The following is a 22,176-nucleotide window of genomic DNA, read 5'->3' as shown; positions in this document are numbered from 1 at the left end:
AACAAACCTGCCTGGTGGACAACTGCCATTAATATGCTATACAATAGAAGAAATAAATTGTTGTCTAGGAGTAGGAAGGAAAGGTCTCAAAACTGGAAACACTCCCTCCTCAACTTAAACAAGCAAATAAGACTCCTAGTGAAGTCCTCCAAAGCTAATATGAATCCAAATTAGCTTTTCTAACTAAGGATAACCACAAGGCATTCTTTAGTTACATCTGTAACCTCAAATGTAAGGCCCAGATATGTGCTGAACTCACAGTTAATGGTACTACATATATAGGACCTGTGGATATAGCAAACCTGCTGGCTGACAGCTTCAGTGAAAACTTCAGTCCCCTCTTCCCGCCTCATATACCCCAACACATCCCTAATATCTGTCCCTCGCCTTGTATCTCCAAGGAGCAGGTCTTAAATGCCCTCTTCAAGGCCAAAATCACAGCCTCTGTGGGACCAGACAACATCCCAGGCTGTGTTCTACATGGGTTAACAAAATAAAAAGTGAACAGAATGGTAAAATGAAGCAGGTAAAATCAAATAGAACCCAAAAAACAACCGATGCTTCACAAAGTTGAAGTTGTTTTAATAAAATGAATCACAAGTCACAAAGCTTTTGGATAAAATCCTTCATCAGTTTTGGTTGTTTTTTGTTTCTACATTGGTTAAAGCAGGAATTAGCATCACCACTGGGCACGCTTTTCAATCACAGCCTAAGCATTGGCTTTGTCTCAGTGGAATGGAAAACAGCTACCATCATCCCTTTGCACAATGGGGGTGTATCCACAGACCCCAGGAACTATAGACCAATTAGCCTACCAAGCCTTATCTGCAAGGCCATTGAATGAATCATCATGGACCTTATTAACAAAGATATAGGAACTCTCCAAATGCTTGACCCACCCAGTTTGGCTTTGGCAAGGGGAGATCATGCCTGTTAAACTTGGTGGACTTCTTCGAGACAGTCACCAAAGCCCTAGACAAGGACAGATCTGTTCATACGGCCTAACTGGACTTAGCCAAGACCTTTGACACAATCCCCCACGCGGGCATCATTGATAAACTCACCCAGCTGGGTATCTACCCATATATTGTCAGGTGGGTTGCAAACTGGCTCACTGATAGAACTCATATGATCAAAATAGGGGACTCCAACACCTCCAGCAGACCTGTAACCAGTGATATTCCACAGAGATTGGTTCTGGGACCCCTACTGTTTGGAATCTACTTCTTCAAAGTACAGGCTAAAACTAAAGGACTGTGGCTGACAAAGTTTGCTGATGACTGCAAATTGGAAGTAATCATTGAAACCCCTAGCGATGTCAACATCCTGCAAGAAGGTCATATGCAGAATAATGATTGGTGTCAAAGTCATGGTCTTCATCTTAATGCAAAAAAATGCATTATCATCCCCTTCGGCAAGGGTAATATTCCTGCAAACTATCACATCAATAGCATACATCAGTGGTGAGAGATCTGGGCAACAGGTTGGCAGCTACCTTAACTTCAATCACCATGTCTCCACACTGGTAAGAAGGGTATTTTATATTGCTCATCTCATAAGTAAGGGAATTGCCTCCAGAAAAAAAGAGGTTATAACCCCCCTGTACTCTTCCCTCATCAGACCAATAATAGAGTACAACGCTCCCTTTGCTATGTTCCTTTCCAAACACCTGCAGCAATTGGAGAGACCAGAAAGGCTCCTGACAAAGAAAATTAAGGGTCTTCAAGATCTGTCTTCCGCATACAGACTAAAATCATTGTCAGTTTACTCTGTGTCATACAGACTGCTCAGAGGTGACCTGTGCCTTCCATATGAAGCTGTCTCTTACCCAGCTTTAATGGAAATGCTGCACATTCGCAAGTCAAGTGGCACACGGGTCACAGAACTTGCTGGAGAGACAGATTTGTCTCAGAGGTTGCCCCACCTTTGGAACAAGCTTCCTATTCATGTTAAACAAAGCCCATCATTGGCCCTATTTAAGAGCAATTTGGATGATTGGATGGGTAACTGGGAATTCACTCCAGGGGTTCCACCTGTGTCCCTCTTGGACAGGGGCAATAGGTGCTGATTTTAATTTTTGCTTGACCCAGACACCCTTGGGAACATGGGTTGAACTTGGCTAGGATTGTAAGGGCCCTGGGGCCATTAGTCTGGTAACCTCCTATGATCTTATGAGCCTATGGAATTGATGCCGACAAAGTTTATAGTCACTTAGAAGAAAACTCAGTCATGGCAATAGAACAAAAAGGGTAACAAAAAGAAAGTCATATAGAACAAAGTATCATGTGTTGTGTAATAAAGTCATAATGGAAAACTCTAAAAAGGGGAAGAATCTAAGTATGGCATGGATAGACTATAAAAAAAGCATTTGACGGTATCCCAGATTCATGGATAAAAGAGTGCTTAAAAACATGTAAGATACACCCTATACTGATCGATAACATTACAGCGACCATGAACCAGTGGCAAACCACTTTGCAGTTAAGACATGATAAAGGACAAATTATTATTCCAAGGATAAAAATTCAAAGGGGAATATTCCAAGGTGACTGTTTGTCATCACTGCTCTTTTGCCTTGCCCTTAACCCATTAAACTGTCTACTTGACAGATTAGGTCATGGCTACAATTTGGATCCCAGAAAACAACAATGTGTAAAGACTTCTTATCTTCTTTTTGTGGAGGATCTAAAACTGTATATCTCATCAAATGAAGAACTTAAAGCACAACTTCAGGTGATATAAGAATGTCGTTTGGTCTTGATAAATGTGCAGTTGCAATCTTTAAAGCAGGAGATCTGCAGCACCAAGAAAATATCAGCCTGGGACAGGAATGTGATATAAAAGAACTTGAGCAGGAGGGAGTGTATAAATATTTGGAAACTGATGAAGGATCAACAAAAAAACATGAACAGATACAAATAAAACTTAGTAAGGAAAATTTTAGAAGACTAAAATTAATATTGAAAACAGAGTTGACATCTAGGAACAAAGTCCAAGCTATAAAATAATTTGATTTTCCTGTCCTCACTTACAGTTTTCGAGTGACTGACTCGTTCCAAAAGGTGTTTGACCAGTTGGACATGAAAACAAGAAGGATGATTCATGTTTATCAAATAATTTATAAAAAATAGTGCATGCCAAGACTATATATTCCCTATTCTGATAGAGGTAGGGACCTCCTCAAAATTGATTACATGTATAGATCTGCAGTCATAGGACTGCATACATATCTGCTGATTTCACAAGACCCAAACATAGTGAAAGTTTTGAAACATGAGGAGAATAAGTCTAAGATGACTTCCCTGCTTAGTTTAGCAGAAGCATATCGGCGTCAAGCAGGAATGGAAAGCAAATCAGAAGTAGATAAAAATCAGGTAGCAACTGAATGTGCCAAAAACCAAAAGAAAGTATATATGGTGAAGGATCAGATGAAAAGGCAAGAAATGTGGAAAATGAATAAATAGAGTTGCAAGTATAGAAAACTTCTGAAACAACCTCATGTTGATCAGTATCAGGAATGGTAAAGGAGAGGTGAATTTAAACCAAAATATGAAAGGTTAATATTGGCTGCCCAAGATAGTGGACTATGTACATGTCGGTTTACAAAGTCCTTTGAACATGTGGGAGAAACAGACAAATGTAGGTTTTCTAATACAGACTTGGAAACATTTGCACACCTTGTTGCTGGTTGTGACATGCTAATGGCAGGAGGACTCTATACTGAAAGGCATAATAATGTGGCAAGACTGTTGCATTGGGAATTGTGCAAACATAATATTAAAGTAGATGAAAAACATTGAAAACATGAGCCGCAAAGCATTATAGAAAATGATGAAGTTTATATAACATGGAATCAACCGTTACCAAAAGTTCAAAAATAGATGCAAGAAAACCAGATATAGTAAGCCACGAAATGAAGACAAAAGAAGCATTGATCACTGAAATTGCTACACATAGTGACTACAGTGTCTTACGTACACAGTGATGCAAAGTCACAAAATACTAGGATTTGTAAGCAGAAATGAGGCAATGTGGAAGAAGGATACCCAGGCAGTTCTACCAGTAGTAGGAGCAATGGGTCTCATAAAAAAGAATTCACAGTATTTCGATATGTTACCGATACATGTAACTCCATATGAATTGCAGGAGTCAATTCTGGACACATTGCAGGTGTTGCGAAGAGCACTTTTGGCAAACATCAAAGATTCAAACAATGCTATATCATGAACTTTAATCATACTTTGAAATAGGAATGTATTTCATTCCCTTCATGATATTAAAAACCCAAAAGTCTTAGAGAACTTAAAAAGAGAGCAGAAATAGTAGACTACGAACAGACAAATGCAGATTTTGTAAAACAAAATTGGAAATTGTCGTACATCTTGTTGCTGGGAGTGATACATTAATAGCAGAGGCTGGCATACTGAAAGGCACAATAATGTGGCAAGACTGTTGCACTGGAGATTGTGCAAACATAATATTGAAGTAGCTGAGAAGCATTGGAAACATAAGCTACAAAGCATTATAGAGAATGATGAAGTTTATATCACTGGGATCACAAATTACCAACAGTTCAAAAAAATAGATGCAAGAAAACCAGATGTAGTAGTCCATGAAAAGAAGACAGAAGTGCTATTTATCATTAAAATTACTGCACCCAGTGATTACAGTGTTTTACATACAGAGAGACACATAAAATCCAGGAGTTACAGGTGAAAATGAGAGCAGTGTGGAAGAAAGATATCCAGACAGTTCCAATAGTAGTAGGAGCAATGGGTCTCATAGAAAAAGAATTTACAATCATACTTAGATATGCTGTTGATGCATGTAACAATCATTTTAAGTAGAGTTGCTGCTACTGAGATTTGTCTGCATACATCAACTGGACATAAGCTGATTTAAGTATATTTCCTTCATTTTATTGTGGTTGTTATAACTTGGGGACTGATTTCTCAGATCTAGCTCTGTTGAAACTGTCTTGTGTGTGTGTCTGAAGCTCTGCACTAGTTGTTAAACTGCTCTGAAATTCCTTTAAGTGTTAATTAGCTTGGGGGGGTTTCTGATAACTTTAAAACCTGTGTTGGTTACATCTCTGGTAATCATTTTAAGTAGAGTTGCTGCTACTGAGATTTGTCTGCATACATCAACTGGACATAAGCTGATTTAAGTATATTTCCTTCATTTTATTGTGGTTGTTATAACTTGGGGACTGATTTCTCAGATCTAGCTCTGTTGAAACTGTCTTGTGTGTGTGTCTGAAGCTCTGCACTAGTTGTTAAACTGCTCTGAAATTCCTTTAAGTGTTAATTAGCTTGGGGGTTTTCTGATAACTTTAAAACCTGTGTTGGTTACATCTCTGGTAATCATTTTAAGTAGAGTTGCTGCTACTGAGATTTGTCTGCATACATCAACTGGACATAAGCTGATTTAAGTATATTTCCTTCATTTTATTGTGGTTGTTATAACTTGGGGACTGATTTCTCAGATCTAGCTCTGTTGAAACTGTCTTGTGTGTGTGTCTGAAGCTCTGCACTAGTTGTTAAACTGCTCTGAAATTCCTTTAAGCGTTAATTAGCTTGGGGGTTTTCTGATAACTTTAAAACCTGTGTTGGTTACATCTCTGGTAATCATTTTAAGTAGAGTTGCTGCTACTGAGATTTGTCTGCATACATCAACTGGACATAAGCTGATTTAAGTATATTTCCTTCATTTTATTGTGGTTGTTATAACTTGGGGACTGATTTCTCAGATCTAGCTCTGTTGAAACTGTCTTGTGTGTGTGTCTGAAGCTCTGCACTAGTTGTTAAACTGCTCTGAAATTCCTTTAAGTGTTAATTAGCTTGGGGGTTTTCTGATAACTTTAAAACCTGTGTTGGTTACATCTCTGGTAATCATTTTAAGTAGAGTTGCTGCTACTGAGATTTGTCTGCATACATCAACTGGACATAAGCTGATTTAAGTATATTTCCTTCATTTTATTGTGGTTGTTATAACTTGGGGACTGATTTCTCAGATCTAGCTCTGTTGAAACTGTCTTGTGTGTGTGTCTGAAGCTCTGCACTAGTTGTTAAACTGCTCTGAAATTCCTTTAAGTGTTAATTAGCTTGGGGGGGTTTCTGATAACTTTAAAACCTGTGTTGGTTACATCTCTGGTAATCATTTTAAGTAGAGTTGCTGCTACTGAGATTTGTCTGCATACATCAACTGGACATAAGCTGATTTAAGTATATTTCCTTCATTTTATTGTGGTTGTTATAACTTGGGGACTGATTTCTCAGATCTAGCTCTGTTGAAACTGTCTTGTGTGTGTGTCTGAAGCTCTGCACTAGTTGTTAAACTGCTCTGAAATTCCTTTAAGTGTTAATTAGCTTGGGGGTTTTCTGATAACTTTAAAACCTGTGTTGGTTACATCTCTGGTAATCATTTTAAGTAGAGTTGCTGCTACTGAGATTTGTCTGCATACATCAACTGGACATAAGCTGATTTAAGTATATTTCCTTCATTTTATTGTGGTTGTTATAACTTGGGGACTGATTTCTCAGATCTAGCTCTGTTGAAACTGTCTTGTGTGTGTGTCTGAAGCTCTGCACTAGTTGTTAAACTGCTCTGAAATTCCTTTAAGTGTTAATTAGCTTGGGGGTTTTTCTGATAACTTTAAAACCTGTGTTGGTTACATCTCTGGTAATCATTTTAAGTAGAGTTGCTGCTACTGAGATTTGTCTGCATACATCAACTGGACATAAGCTGATTTAAGTATATTTCCTTCATTTTATTGTGGTTGTTATAACTTGGGGACTGATTTCTCAGATCTAGCTCTGTTGAAACTGTCTTCCCCACCCCCCCTCCCTGTTCTTGGATGTAGTTTAAATTTGGTGGCTTTTGCAGTGCCCGCCCCACTGTAGATTTGATCTAGGACACTCCCCCAGTCCCTTCTCTTTACCGCATTCTCTCTAATAAACCCTTTCTGCACTTGCTTTTAGTCCTTTTTAATTTAATTACATTTTTTTCATACTGTGTGTGGACTAATATTGCTACATACTCAAGTGTGCCAGCTTGCACTGCATGTGAATTGTTTTTATAGCATTTACTGTCTGTTTTTTTCCTTGTCGCTGTAAAAAAAAAAAAAAAAAAAAAAAAATTCTCTTGTTTTCCTGCCTTACTGAACTAGAGTAGTCCAGTTTCAGAGTTGCTGATCCCTGGGCTTTGTTTTTAGTTCCTGTTACTGATCCATTGCCTTATTAGGAAGGAGGGAAGTTTCTTTGCTTACCAGTGGGAGTGGGAAGCACTGAGCGGCCTTTTGTCCGATTTGGTGAAGTTTCAGCCAGAAACTAGTAGTCCATTGGTCGTTTTGGGCCAGTTCTAGCTCCTTTCAGCCCCTGCTATAAAACACGCTAAACACGCGTTTTCCAGCTTGTACCAACTCAGCACAGATCCTCGTGGTGGCCTGCAGAGTGATCCAAGCAGCAGAGAGCTAAAAGAGTGACTTTCTACCAGATATAAGTATTTTGTGGCTTTCCCACTGTTATTAAGCTAGCGACTGCATTTCGCCTGTTTTACTGCTACTTTAAGTGATTTCTGCATTTTACACTGTTTATTGCACTTTAAGTTACTAATTGTTGCAAATTGTTTCTGTAGGCTACACACTAAAGTGCTAGCCGATTTACAGCATTTATAGCATTTACTGTCTGTTTTTTTTCCTTGTCTCTGTAAAAAAACAAAAAATCTCTTGTTTTCCTGCCTTACTGAACTAGAGTAGTCCAGTTTCAGAGTTGCTGATCCCTGGGCTTTGTTTTTAGTTCCTGTTACTGATCCATTGCCTTATTAGGGAGGAGGGAAGTTTCTTTGCTTACCAGTGGGAGTGGGAAGCACTGAGCAGCCTTTCTGTCCGATTTGGTGAAGTTTCAGCCGGAAACTAGTAGTCCATTGGTCATTTTGGGCCAATTCTAGCTCCTTTCAGCCCCTGCTATAAAACACGCTAAACACGCGTTTTCCAGCTTGTACCAACTCAGCACAGATCCTCGTGGTGGCCTGCAGAGTGATCCAAGCAGCAGAGAGCTGAAAGAGTGACTTTCTACCAGATATAAGTATTTTTGTGGCTTTCCCACTGTTATTAAGCTAGCGACTGCATTTCGCCTGTTTTACTGCTACTTTAAGTGATTTCTGCATTTTACACTTTTTATTGCACTTTAAGTTACTAATTGTTGCAAATTGTTTCTGTGGGCTACACACTAAAGTGCGCTAGCCGATTTACAGCATTTATAGCATTTACTGTCTGTTTTTTTTTCCTTGTCTCTGTAATAAAACAAAAAATCTCTTGTTTTCCGCCTTACTGAACTAGAGTAGTCCAGTTTCAGAGTTGCTGATCCCTGGGCTTTGTTTTTAGTTCCTGTTACTGATCCATTGCCTTATTAGGGAGGAGGGAAGTTTCTTTGCTTACCAGTGGGAGTGGGAAGCACTGAGCAGCCTTTCTGTCCGATTTGGTGAAGTTTCAGCCAGAAACTAGTAGTCCATTGGTCGTTTTGGGCCAATTCCTAGCTCCTTTGAGCCCCTGCTATAAAACACGCTAAACACGCGTTTTCCAGCTTGTACCAACTCAGCACAGATCCTCGTGGTGGCCTGCAGAGTGATCCAAGCAGCAGAGAGCTAAAAGAGTGACTTTCTACCAGATATAAGTATTTTTGTGGCTTTCCACTGTTATTTAAGCTAGCGACTGCATTTCGCCTGTTTTACTGCTACTTTAAGTGATTTCTGCATTTTACACTGTTTATTGCACTTTAAGTTACTAATTGTTGCAAATTGTTTCTGTAGGCTACACACTAAAGTCGCTAGCCGATTTACAGCAATTACTGTCTGTTTTTTCCTTGTCTCTGTAATAAAACAAAAAATCTCTTGTTTTCCGCCTTACTGAACTAGAGTAGTCCAGTTTCAGAGTTGCTGATCCCTGGGCTTTGTTTTTAGTTCCTGTTACTGATCCATTGCCTTATTAGGAAGGAGGGAAGTTTCTTTGCTTACCAGTGGGAGTGGGAAGCACTGAGCTGCCTTTTGTCTGATTTGGTGAAGTTTCAGCCAGAAACTAGTAGTCCATTGGTCGCTTTTGGGCCAATTCCTAGCTCCCTTCAGCCCCTGCTATAAAACACGCTAAACGCTGTAGCTGATTTAAGCTGAGTTACCACTGTTGCACACAAGAGCAGCGGCGGTTAAACAAGGTTAAACTATTTGGGCCATCTAAATTCCACTCTTCCAATTTTCCCTTAAAACTACCTTCCTCGAGCTGTACTGCTGATCTAACCAGCATATCCTATAACTGAAAAGTTCATCTCTACTTGATTCCCAAGTAGACTATTCTCTATCTGTAAAGCCTAGCACTTACTCCTACAGTACTTGCACCTTGATAAAGCACTCTTATTATAGATAGTACCCCACCAGCCTAAAACCCACTTCCCGAGTCCTTTGAAAGTCTCTTTATCTACTACTTCTAGTATGTCGAGGGATCAGTTGCTAGTGTCCTCTCCAGCTCAACTGGTGAACCTGGGAATATTGAGGCAATGTTACAACTGCCTCATGTACACAGACAATCCTCTCCTTCTCCCACAAAACACAAATACATGCGAGATGCAACTATACGGCCAAACTGGAGGCTGAGCTCTCTCAACATAGGACTGGCAAGACCAGACAGGAGGAGAAGGTAACCACACACAATACATACCCAGTCACACATGGTACCATCACAACTTCAAATCATACACATACTCACACAAAGACATACTCGGAGGCTCTGATCAAAAATTTACCAAAACAGCAGAGGCCACCAAAGCAGACACCCAAACAACTACCACCTCACGACCCAACACATGCAACACATAGACCACACAGTCAGAGTGTCAAACAGTCACAGCCCTTAAGGCCAAACAAAATGCCAGACACACTTGTCATTGGTGATTCCATAGTCAGACACACTGACGTGTCGCTCACCAGACTGAGTAAAGAGAAGGTCACAGTAAGCTGCCTGTCAGGCGCTAGAATCCACCACATAACGCAAGCACTCAGGTCTCTCAACAGCAGGTACAAGTGCGACTCAGTCATTGTCCACGCTGGTGTCAACGACCTGAGACGTACCTCCTTGGACTACATGAAAAGGGACATCGAGGAGCTCTCTGATTATGTAGCCCAGGCAGGTATGACCCTGACCTTGAGCAGTATCCTACCTTCACCTAGAATGATGCCACAATACAGTGATAAGATGATCAGCTTTAATAATTGGCTTAAATTCTGGTGTCATTCAAAGGGATCAATGTCTGTCTGCCTGGGATGACATGCTGGACAAGCCACGCTGCTTCGCAAGGGACGGCTTGCACCTGTCACCCTGGGCTTCCGGATATTGGCAAAGGCTCTTGCCACCCCATAGTGCCTTTTAGGCAAGGCTCAAATTCTAAACCTACCACCCTAGAACACCAAAAGGAAAAAAACTAAGGGTAATGCTGCTCAATGCCAGAAGTCTCAATCTCAAGATGCACGCACTCGAGGCCCTTCTCAATATGGAGAACGTCGATGTCTGTGCTGTGACAGAAACCTGGTTCAAGGCTCCTGAGAGCACCCCAGCACTAACAGGTTTCACCTCATATCATGCCGGCCCCAAAATCCGGACAACACCAAGAAAGGAGGGGGGGTGTCCATATTCATAAAGGACACCCACACCTCAAGGTTGGTGGCAACGCATGATGCATCGGAGACCATCCAGGTGCAATTAACCATAGGCAAGACTGCTCTGCAATTTGTAGCATGTTACAGGCCACCCTCTCAAACTCAGGAACCTCACATGGCCTTCCTGAAAACATTGGAGGGCATAAATGTATCTACAAACACCATCATACTAGGTGACTTTAACTACCCTAATATAGACTGGGAACACTACTCAAGCCCGAACACTCTAACCCAAAGATTCCTGGAGTTCATAAACTCAAATGCCATGGAACAACTAGTCACCATCCCCACAAGAGGAGAAAACATACTTGATCTCATCATCACGAACATGGGATCAAAATGTTCAACACCGAAGTATACCCCTCACTGGTGAGATCAGATCATAAACTAATCTCGCTGGAGGTCCTCATCCCCCCCCCACCTGAAACAAAAAAGACCACAGTGAAAAACTTCTCAAAAGCCGATTTCACACTTCTAAAAACTAGTGTGGTCTCCTTTAAGGCCCCTGAGCCAGTGGTAAACATTACTCAAACCGCTGAATCACTTACAAATGCCTTCTACCAGCACCTACAGGACTGCATGGATCAGGCAATCCCAAACAAAACTAAGACTCTCTGTACCAAAGGCAAGCGTCCAGTCTGGTGGACCCCAGCCATAAACAAGCTCTACAACAAAAGGAGGAAGCTACTACAAGATAGAGCAAAATCCTTGAAAGGTAAGACACCTTTGATCATTATAAGTAAAAACTAAGAGCTCTCATAAAATCATCCAAGGCAAATTTTGAGAGAAAAATCGCCAAGGACTCTAAAGAGAATCATAAGGCCTTCTTTAGCTATGTTAGAAACCTAGGAGGAAACTCCCAGATATGCTCAGAATTAGTTCAAAATGATGTGAAAATTACTGAACCTACACACATTGCCAACATACTGGCTGACAGGTTCAGTGCAAACTTCTCCCCTCCCCAAAAGGAGAGATATCTATTCCAGAGGATTGTAGCCCCCAAACATCTCCAACGCCCAGGTGAGAACTGCCCTCACTAAGGCAAAAACACAGCATCCATGGGACGGATGGTGTCCCCGGCTGTGTGCTTCATGAACTCAATGAGGAATTAAACCCACAGTTAGGACAGCTGTTTAATCTTAGCCTCACCTCAGGATACACTCCAAGGAGTGGCGCCGGCGACTGTGGTCCCACTTCATAAGGGCGGTGCCTCCACAGACCCTGGAAATTACCGCCCCATTAGCTTGACAAGCCTTATCTGCAAAGCCATGGAGAGGATCATAATGGAACTCATAAATAAAGACATAGGGAACTTGCAGACTTTGGATCCAACTCAGTTTGGCTTTGTCAAAGGCAGATCCTGCCTCTTAAACTTGGTTGACTTTTTCGAGACAGTCACCAAGGCCATTGATGAGGAAAGGCAGTCCATACAGCCTACCTCGACCTGGCAAAGGCCTTCGACACAATACCCCACTCAGGTATCATCGAAAAACTCATCAGCTTGAATGTAAACCCATACATCACAAGATGGGTTGCAAACTGGCTAAGTGACAGAACCCACAGGGTCAGAGTTGCTGGAGCCATGTCAGACTCAAAGCCTGTCACAAGTGGTGTCCCACAGGGCTCAGTCCTGGGTCCACTCTTGTTCGGCATCTACTTTTCTGAAGTACAAGCAAACACAGGAGGGTTATGGCTGACAAAGTTTGCAGATGACTGCAAACTGGGCCATAGTCGAAAACACATCTGACACAGATATCCTCCAGAAGGGCCTCACAGAAATGGATAACTGGTGCCAGAGCCATGGCCTGAAGTTAAGCGCCAAAAATGCATAGTCATACCCTTTGGGAAAAACAAGGCTACCTAGCTACCATATAGGTGGCAATCCACTGAGCACAGAAAAAGTCATCAGAGATCTGGGGACCCAGGTTGACAGTAGCCTTCGTTTGACACTCATGTTGCTAAAGTAATTAGGAAAACCTTCTATATCACCCACCTGATCATGAAGGATTCACATCTAGATCAAGGGAGGTCATCGTCCCCTGTACTCATCACTTATTAGACCTATGATTGAGTACATTGCCCGTTCGAATGTATCTGACCAGACACCTGCTGCAGCTTGAAAGGCCCCAAAAGTTCCTCACCAAAAGGATAAAGGGTCTCAAAAATATGTCTTATGCTGCCCGACTGAAAGAACTCCAGCTCTATTCAGTCTCATACCGCTTGCTCAGAGGTGACCTGTGCCTGACATATAAGGCCATGTCAAACCCAGATTTGATGAATATGCTTCACCTCAAAAAATCTAGTCCCCTCAGAACCACAAGGGCGGAGACTTAAACCTTGACACGGTTATAAATAGAACGTGCTGGAGGGACAGATTCATCACCCAGAGACTCCCTATGCTGTGGAACAAAATCCCGGTACATGTGAGGCAGAGCACCTCTCTGGTCTTGTTCAAGAGGAATCTTGACCAATGGATGGGAGATTGCAGATATACCCCAGGGATTACTTCAGCGTCACTGCTTGACAGAGGCACAGCAAAATGATAGGCATAGTTTTTATTCAAACTAAAGGGGTGGCGAAAGCCACATAACTATGGGCTAGGCTTATAAATGCCCTTGGGCAGATAGCCTAGTATGAACCTATGAACCTATGAACCTATGAATTGCAGGAGTCAGTTCTGGTACATTGAGGATGCTGCAAAGAGCACTTTTGGCTGACATCAAAGATTGAAACAATGCTAATTTCGTGAACTTTAATCACACTTTGACTTAGGAATGGGGTCCATTTCCATCATGATACTAAAAACCCAAAAGATTTGGAGAAATTAAACTGTCAGAAACGGGAGGCTATATCTCTTACTTTGACAACCTTAAGAATACTTAGAAGTTGGGCAAGTAGTTCATTTTTACTATAAAGCACCCAGGCAGTGACAGCACTTTTGTCTTTCCTATATGTATGCTGTCAGTTTCAGGTGATCATATTCACACCTTGGCTAGAAAATGTTGGTGGATTTAAAATTCTGAATCTGAATTACTTACTAAATGAGCTAACATTCCAAGTCTACCATTTAAGTCTTTATTTTTTTTTGTGAAAGATGGCTAGTAAGAAAAAACAATGGACATCATTGCAAAAGAAACGTTGAATCTGTTGCGAGAGATATTAAAAAGTATGAAATCAGAGTACTGTTCACAGTAAGCAATTGAAGAATTATTGTGTAATAAAATTACATTGGATAAGAAAAATTTGCAATATAAAGTGAAGCCACATCAGCATGGCAGGTTCTATTTTATTTTGTTTTATTTCATATTTGTTTACTGGGTAGGATACTGATCAAATATGACAAATTTCAAGCCCAGCCTGTGCTGTACAAAGACAATGGATCAGATTCTAAAAGAGTTGCTGTCAGAGTAACTCTGCCCTGTTTCCGAAAGACTTGAACCCAATGTAAGTGACTTACTTCGGTTTAATGCCCATCTATAAACAGACTTACACCAGGGGCCAGACTGTAAGGCATATTATCATAAGGAGCATAGTGTACCATTAGGCAAAATACAGACACAAACACAAGTGAAGCAATACTGACTGCACAGTAATGTCAAGCAACAATTAATACACACACATACACACAGACACACACGCACACACACGCACACAGACACACACAGACACACGCACACAGACACACACACACACACACACACACACACACACACACACACAGACACGCACACACACACACACACACACACATGCACACACGCACACACACGTGCACACACACACACACACACACACACACACACACACACACACACACACACACACATACACACGCACACACGCGCGCACACACACACAAATTTGCATTGGATATGAATAAACAAGTAGGCTTTGAAATGGGATCTAAATTTGGTGTAGGTAAAGAGGTCTTTTCATTTAGTTGGGAGTCTGCCAAAATCTTGGGACTAGCAAAATCTTGTCTTTCTGAAGTACAATGTATTATGAATTAGTAAAACACAAAAATAATACAGCTATGCCAAAGCAGAAGATGAAAATGAAGCAACATAATAATTTGTATTCAAAGTGCAGCTAGCGCTTTTGTACAAAGGTCAAGACTTTATCAAACAATTACAAAACTTGAAAAATGTAGCAATGAAGGCATTTGCTAAATCATTTTTTTTCTCTTATTAATCAGAAAATAATAACTACATGCATTGATACTGTGAAATTAGTACTAATTAGTACTACAGAAAATATTCTGTATCATGATCAATATCATTTGTTAATGAGCTTCTTCCTGTGCCAAAGGTACAAGGTTTGAATCTTTCCATTTTCATTTACCTACTGTATGACCTTGAGCAAGTCTTGTAACCAGATAGTGCTTTTTGGTAATTTGGAATTTGAGCTAAGTTCTTTAATGGTCTCCTGGACTGCATATCTAGTAGATACTTAAGAAACTATGAACCTATCAAGAAATGCTGAAAATCATGTTTTTAAGCTATTATATGCATTTGTCCTTAAATAGTCTAGTCTGCTAGACCTAGCTATCTGATTGTTGATATAAAATATAACAGCCCAACAAATAATTTTTTAAACAAAGTAGTATGAAAGATGAGATATTCATAAGACTTTGAAAACCTTGGCTTTCCTGAAAAAAAGGCACAAAAATGCATTGTGGGATATTCATGCTGATGCTGCGCCCTTCTCCCTTCAGTCACCTTTCACTAAGTTGGTTTTGAGATATCCATTACTCAGATTAAGTAATATTTAGTATTAAATGTAGAAATCCACAACAGAAGAAAATTCAGGTTTTTGAATATCTCACTTCTCAGGTTTTTGAATATCTCACTTCTACTACTAAATACCCCCCTACACCCTCCCCCAAACTTATATATACCAACTACAATATCACCATACCTTGGAGAAAAATTTTCCAAGAAATGGCATCTGAGACTTAGTAAATGTAAGTCCGATCTTTTGGTTATTCGGTCTACGTATTTCAGGACATCCGGTCATCTGGGCTGTTTTTTAAAATTGGTAGGAAAGTAATTGGTTTGATATGTATGGGCATCCTATTCCAGAAATGGAGAATGCATTCGGTTTGGTAGCTGCTTAGCCATCTGATACTGTTCGTGTGATCGTATAGCTTCTAGCTTTATTCTACAACACATGTTTTCATTACACATACTGTAAACTGGTGCCCCAAATTCAGTAATTACTGAGGAAGAGTTCATTGACAAATAACTGTTTTGAGTCCTGTGGGGAGATGGGATTATTTCAGTAAAAGTGAAATTATTTTTCCTTTTCTACTCAAATGTAGAGGGCACATTACAGAAATATAGCATTCTGCCCTTTTTTGTTACACTGTCTCTTGTACTAGCATATGAAGGTGTGGTAAAGTGTACAAGTAAGGAAGATGAATGCCACTTAAGTTTATGGGTGTTCTAGGGAAAAATGCTTGTTCCAGCTGAGAATTTCCTTCTCTAATTTCCTTTTTTTCCTCCCTTACAGGCTTGTAAATTTATGTCTAATAGTAATGTTTTTATTCACCCTGTTAAATCTAAGGAGTATAAGTTTGAATTTTATTCTGATTGTAAATGTAATAATTTAGTGTATATTGCACATCGCACACACTGTGTGGCCTTTTATGTAGGCAAAACCAACAAGAATTTGAAGACACGTGTGTTGCAGCATATTGGTGATATCAGGAGAAAAAAATTCTCTGAATGCTTTATTTAAACATTAATTTTAATGAGGGACATTCTTTTAAATGTACTGTTTTGGAAATGCTTGGACATAATATTAGAGGTGGAGATACTGTTAATAAAACTGAACTTACGGAACTGAAGTGGATATTGTGCCTACAAGCACATAGATCTCCAGGTTTGAATGCTACTGCCACTTAAAACCTGTTTTACAGGCTCGGTCATTACATCATTGAATCCTTGATTTTTGATTGGTAGACTGTTACTTAAATTTGAGCTGTTCTTTATTGATTTTTATGGATCTGATGAAGCACTATTGTGCGAAAGCGCTCATCTGATTTACTTTATTTGAATAAACCTATGCTTTTAGCTGTGGTGGTTGGTCTGTTTTATATTTCTTGGATTTTATTTGTTGCATCAGACCACCCTTCAGTCATTTGCTATATTTTGTTTTTTACTCCCTTACAGGCTTCACCAGGTTTATTTTGATGTTCCAACTTGCACTGGGGAGAAGGCGAGACTGTTTCTGATAGGCGACTACTCATCCTCAGCAGAATTCTTTGTCACCATTGCTGTTTTTGCATTCCTGTACTCCCTGGGTGCCACCGTTGTGTATTTCTTCTTTCAAGCCAAGTACCGAGAGAACAACAAGGGACCCATGATTGTAAGTATCATTTTATTCACAAATATTCACACTTGATTTACATATAACGATGACTTCCTGTTCATATGGGCATGTGCATATTGGCAAATATTTTATATAGTGGCTTTGAGCATGAAACAGTGACAAAGATGGCAGAAACCCAGCTGAAATGAGAAAGCTAGCCACATGCACTATTTTTTATTGCCTTCCCCAGAGTTGAACCATGTTTGCCAACCTGCAGAGCTCAACAGAAGAGCATCAAATGCATTACTGAACCTATACATGTTTTGGTGATTTCCAAATTAGCTGTGATAGATGCATTTTTTAATTATTATTATTATTATTATTGGTAACTGCTGATAAAAAATACTTCTGTGCAAATATACCACATGAAGCTTGCTAAGTTGTATTGAATTACTCTTTTCTTGAGTTTAGTAAGTTGGACAAGAGAAAAAATAAAGATATTCATGGAACTAACAGAATGTTCATTAGAAAAAATGTTTCATTTTCAAAAGTGGCAATTTTTATGTGCAGATAAGAGGAGCAGGCATGGGCGTTGACTTGTATGCCATTATATACCTACATTAATGGATGAATATGTATTAACAGATCTGGATTAATTTAGAAATTTTGAAATGAAATACAGTTTTTCTATATATTTCATCAAAAATGGATATGATTCATGGAGGATCCCTTGCTATGCAGTGCAGAGGTGTATTATAGCAATAACCCACTTCTGGGTGTGGGTAATGCTGGATTTACCCACGGTTGGCGTGGTTTGGTCCCGAGGGTGAAGCCCGAGGGACCAAACAAAGACAACCGTGGGTAAATCCAGCATTACCACACCCAGAAGTGAGTTATTATATAATGACATTATTTAAGAAAAGAAATAATTACTTTTCTTAAATAATGGCATTGTATAATGCCTCTTTGCTGCCCTTCCGCAGCTGTCTGGTGTTCCGCAGCAGTTCTGATGTACTGCATGCCTCGCAGTACATCAGAGCTGTGGGCAAAAGCAACGGAGAGCAAGATCTCCATTGCTTTTACTGTCGCTATGTTAAATGGGTTTAACATGAGACAGCTAAAATAAGCAACGGAGATCTCCGTTGCTTATTTTAAAGCTGTCTCGCTATGTTAAACTCATTTAACATAGCGAAGGTTTAAAGCAACGGAGATCGCAAGATCTCCGTTGCTTTTACATAATGTCGCTATGTTAAAGGAGTTTAACATAGCGAGACAGCTTTAAAAAAAGCAATGGAGATCTCCGTTGCTTTTTTTAAATCTGTGTCGCTATGTTAAACTCTTTTAACATAGCGAGACAGTGTTTTATACTAACGGAAAAAGTCCGGGCGACCGGACCTTTTTCCGTTAGTATATCGAGGGATTTACAACGGGCACGCTGGTTGGGCTGGCCAATCAGCGTGCACGTTTTAGAGTAGGCATTGTATAATATGCATTATTGGCATACTAAACATTTTTAATATTTAATGCAGCAGTATTAAAAAGCAGCAACCTGCATGGAGAAATGTGGCATAAGAGGAAAACCCCTTGCGCCACTCTAACTTTAAGAGATGTGATTCCCAAATCCACTTAATTTGTATGCCACTAGGTGATTGAGGTCCATATGCTTACTATACCCAGAAGTATATAAGTAGAGCTGCATTGCACAGCAATAGGGAGGTAGGCAAGATGCTGGGAAACTGTATGGGTTACTCAGTTGCACCCACCGCCTTGCAGCAGTATTCACCAATGGACAAATACATAAGGAAGAAAGCTGCATTGAGTTTGGTTCATAGGTTCATAAGTGTTTGCTACTCTAATGACCACAAAGGCCTTTTTAAGCCTATGCATGAATCCCAAATCTCTGGCAAGTTCTGGTACCATTGATAAGTGTAAGCAGGGGCTTGGGAGATGAAACATTTACAAGCAGGGGCCTGGGAGATTAATCATTTTCAGGTTGCCTGTGTCCATTAGAGATATAGGTGCCAAGCCAATGATGAATTTCCTCTTCCCCATCCTATTGTCTAAGTTACACTTGAATTGGGTTAGGGAGGAACTCTGCTTTACATGGATGGGGAGTCTGTTCCAGAGATGGGGTAGTCTCTGGGATACAGACCTGTCTCTCCAGCAGGTCCTATTTATATCACAGGTAAGATTTTAAGTCTTTATAACAGGTAAATCTGGTGCTGTTTGTTTTGTAGATATGTAGTAGGTACGTCAGAGTGAGGTCTGATAACACCCTGTATGCCAGGCATAGATGTCACCTCAACAGCCTGTAGGAGACAGAAAACAGGGAAAAGGCCTTAACACCATCTGCATAGGACATCTGACTTATGCCCTGTATTCTTTTAGTGAGGAACCTCCTGTGGGCATTCCATTTGTTGGATATGCCTGGTTAGGTACATACCAAAGGGGGCATTGTACTCAGTGATAGGTCTGATGAATGCCGAATATGGCAGAACAATGACTTCCTTGGACATAGATGCTGTACCTCTGTTTAGAAGTTTGAGCAGCATAGAATGATTTCTTCACTAAAGTAGATACATGATGGTCCAAGGAGTTAGTATGTGTGTCCCTAAGTCCCTGACTACTAGGTCATCTCTAAGGGGTGTGTTGTCAATATGATAGTTACCAGGTTTGGATAACTTCCAGAAGGATACTATTATGCATTTCTTGGCATTTAGTTTTAGTCCATGGCTCTGACACCAGTTGTTTGTCTGTGTCATCCTTCCTGGAGTAAATTTGTGTAGGTGTGGGATTCAATGACAGCTCCTAATTTGCAATCATCTGAAAATTTAGTCAGCCAGTGACCAGTGACATTAGCCTTGACTTCAGAGAAGTAAATGCCAAAAAGAAACAGTCCAAGTACCAATCCTTGAGGGTCTCCACTTGTGACTGGCCTCTCTGTAGAGGTGGACTCCCCAATTTTAACTTCCTGGGTCCTGTCTGTGAGCCATTTGGCTATCCACCAGGGACATATGGGTTTGTACCTAACCTCTTGAGTTTGTCAACAATACCTGAGTGGGGTATTATGTCAAATGCCTTGGCCACATCAAGGTAGACAGTATGAACCATCTTGCCCTCATCCATTGCTTTGGTGACCTTCTCAAAGAAGTCCACCTGGTTGAGTAGGCATGATGTGCCCTTGATGAAACCAAACTGGGTTAGGTCCAGTGTCTGGAGGTATACTATATCATTATTGATCATTTCCATGATAATTCTTTCCATGACTTTGCATATAAGACTGGTGAGACTTATTGGTCTGTAGTTTCCAGGGTCTGTAGATGGCCAGCCTTTGTGCAGAGGGATGACTGTTGCTGTTCTCCATTCATTTGGCACAAGGGCTGTTTGGAGGCTACAGTTAAATAGCAATTCCAGACAGCCTAATAGGTCATGTTTCATGCTATGTAGAAGGCATCCAGGGATAATGTCTGGACCCATTAATGCAGTGTTCTTGGCCTTAGAGAGAGCATTAAGGACCTGTTCCCTGGTGATAGCAGGGGTAGTTATATTTGATGGTATTTCCTGAGGGAAGGTTGAGGGGGAGAGAGAGGTAAAGCTGGAGCTGAATTTGTTGGCCAGTAGGTTTGCTATATCAGCTGGCTTAGTATAGCTGGCTCCATTTACAATGAGCTCTGTACAAAATTATGTATTGCCTTTACCGTTGCCGACATAGCTGGAGAATGCATTGTGGTTGTCTTTGGCCTGGAAGGCAAAATTTACCTGAAATTTGGCTTTAGTTGACTTTATTTGTCCTCTGAGTTGTTTGTTTAGTTTGATGAGTGTGATTTTACCCTGCTGGGTGCTGCACCTCCTAATTTTTGCCATTGTTTTTTTCTTCTGTTTTGTGATTGTACCAGGGTGGCTTGTGATTGCACTAGGGTGGCTTGTTTTTTGAGTTAGTTCTGTACTTCCTGGTGGGTACAGCTGCCTCTATGCAACTATTAGCATGCTTGCATAGGGTGTCTGTAAACAGTTCTGGGTAGGCAGCAGTGTTCTCAGGGATTATGGGGCTTGATATTTTGTCAGGTTATCACTTAATAACAGGAAGTTAGCCTTAGAGTAGTTTCCGAATATTCCAGGGTTAGCTGGGTTAGCTGGGGGTCTATGTTTTATTTTTAATTCAAAGTAGACCATTTTATGGTCTGATCAAGGGAAGACATTGCACTAGGAGTGTGCAGCACTCTGCCTTATTAGTGAGGACCAGATCCAGTATGGTTGCACCCCTGGTTGGTGTATTGACAATCTGGTCCAGTGAGTTTGTGTTTACAAATTCCAGGAATCTCTGTGCTTGTACTTTTTGTGTCGTATAGGATTCCCAGTTAATAGTGGGGTAATTAAAGTCACCCACAAATATCATATTGGGTTAGATGCTGAGTGTTTCCAGTAAGTTGAAATATATGGTGTGGGTTTCCTGGGTCATAGAGGGACACCTGTAGCTTGCAAGGAAGTGGTGTTGGATTTTGCCAGTAGTGATTTGAACATGGAGTAGCTCAAGTGCATTGTCCTCTTTGACCAGCCTTAAGCTATATTTATTTTTGATATAAATCAAGAGACCTCCACCTTTAGTCCCTGTCTGTGTAGTAGGTCGCCCAAATGTGTGGAAGGCATAATACCCTTGCACTGTCTGTCTGCTCTCTATGGATTTAAACCATTTCTCAGTGACCTTACAGACATCAGCATTTTCTAGGCTGAAGAGAGCTTCTCGGGAGTGGAGTTTTTTTTTTTAGACTCCTAGCATTGAGCAGTAATACCTTTACATTTTCTTGGTTTTGATTTGCTATGTCGGAAGTACTTTCAGTTTGACATTGCCTAAAAAAGGCACTATTGCTGAGTTGTTGAGGCCACAACAGCTTGCTTATTGCTGTAATACTATGGCATGCATTTGGTAAAGTACTGTATGGCCCCTTCAAGAGTCACATTTAACTGAGTGACCCATTGGTAGATAGGGAGAGTTTGAATCTACTACATTGGTGATTTAAGTCTGAATGGTGACTCAGCTGATGGTGGACAGATGTTGAGGAAGGAGAATAAAGAGGCTATTGCAATCTCTGTTTCTGGCAGTGGAAGGAATTACATTTCCACCTGCCAGACGTGCAACTAGTGCAGAAAACTGATGGGCAGGTA

General features: G+C 40.5%; 1 protein-coding gene across 2 annotated transcripts in view; it reads left to right on the top strand.

Annotated features, from left to right (window-relative positions):
- Positions 1–22,176, top strand: part of LOC122809011 (synaptophysin) — a 1,240,178-nt gene that overhangs the window by 911,582 nt on the left and 306,420 nt on the right. For both annotated transcript variants that reach the window (XM_044080199.1, XM_044080200.1), the window contains one exon: positions 16,875–17,070. In XM_044080199.1, coding sequence (XP_043936134.1) covers positions 16,875–17,070 — 196 coding nt within the window. The remainder of the gene's footprint in view (positions 1–16,874; positions 17,071–22,176) is intronic.

The sequence above is a fragment of the Protopterus annectens genome, chromosome 8.part0 (genome assembly GCF_019279795.1).
Source record: "Protopterus annectens isolate FY-2018-M chromosome 8.part0, PAN1.0, whole genome shotgun sequence".
NCBI lineage: Eukaryota > Metazoa > Chordata > Ceratodontiformes > Protopteridae > Protopterus > Protopterus annectens.
Note: the sequence above shows the minus strand (reverse complement) of the source record. Positions and strands in the feature narration are given on the sequence as shown.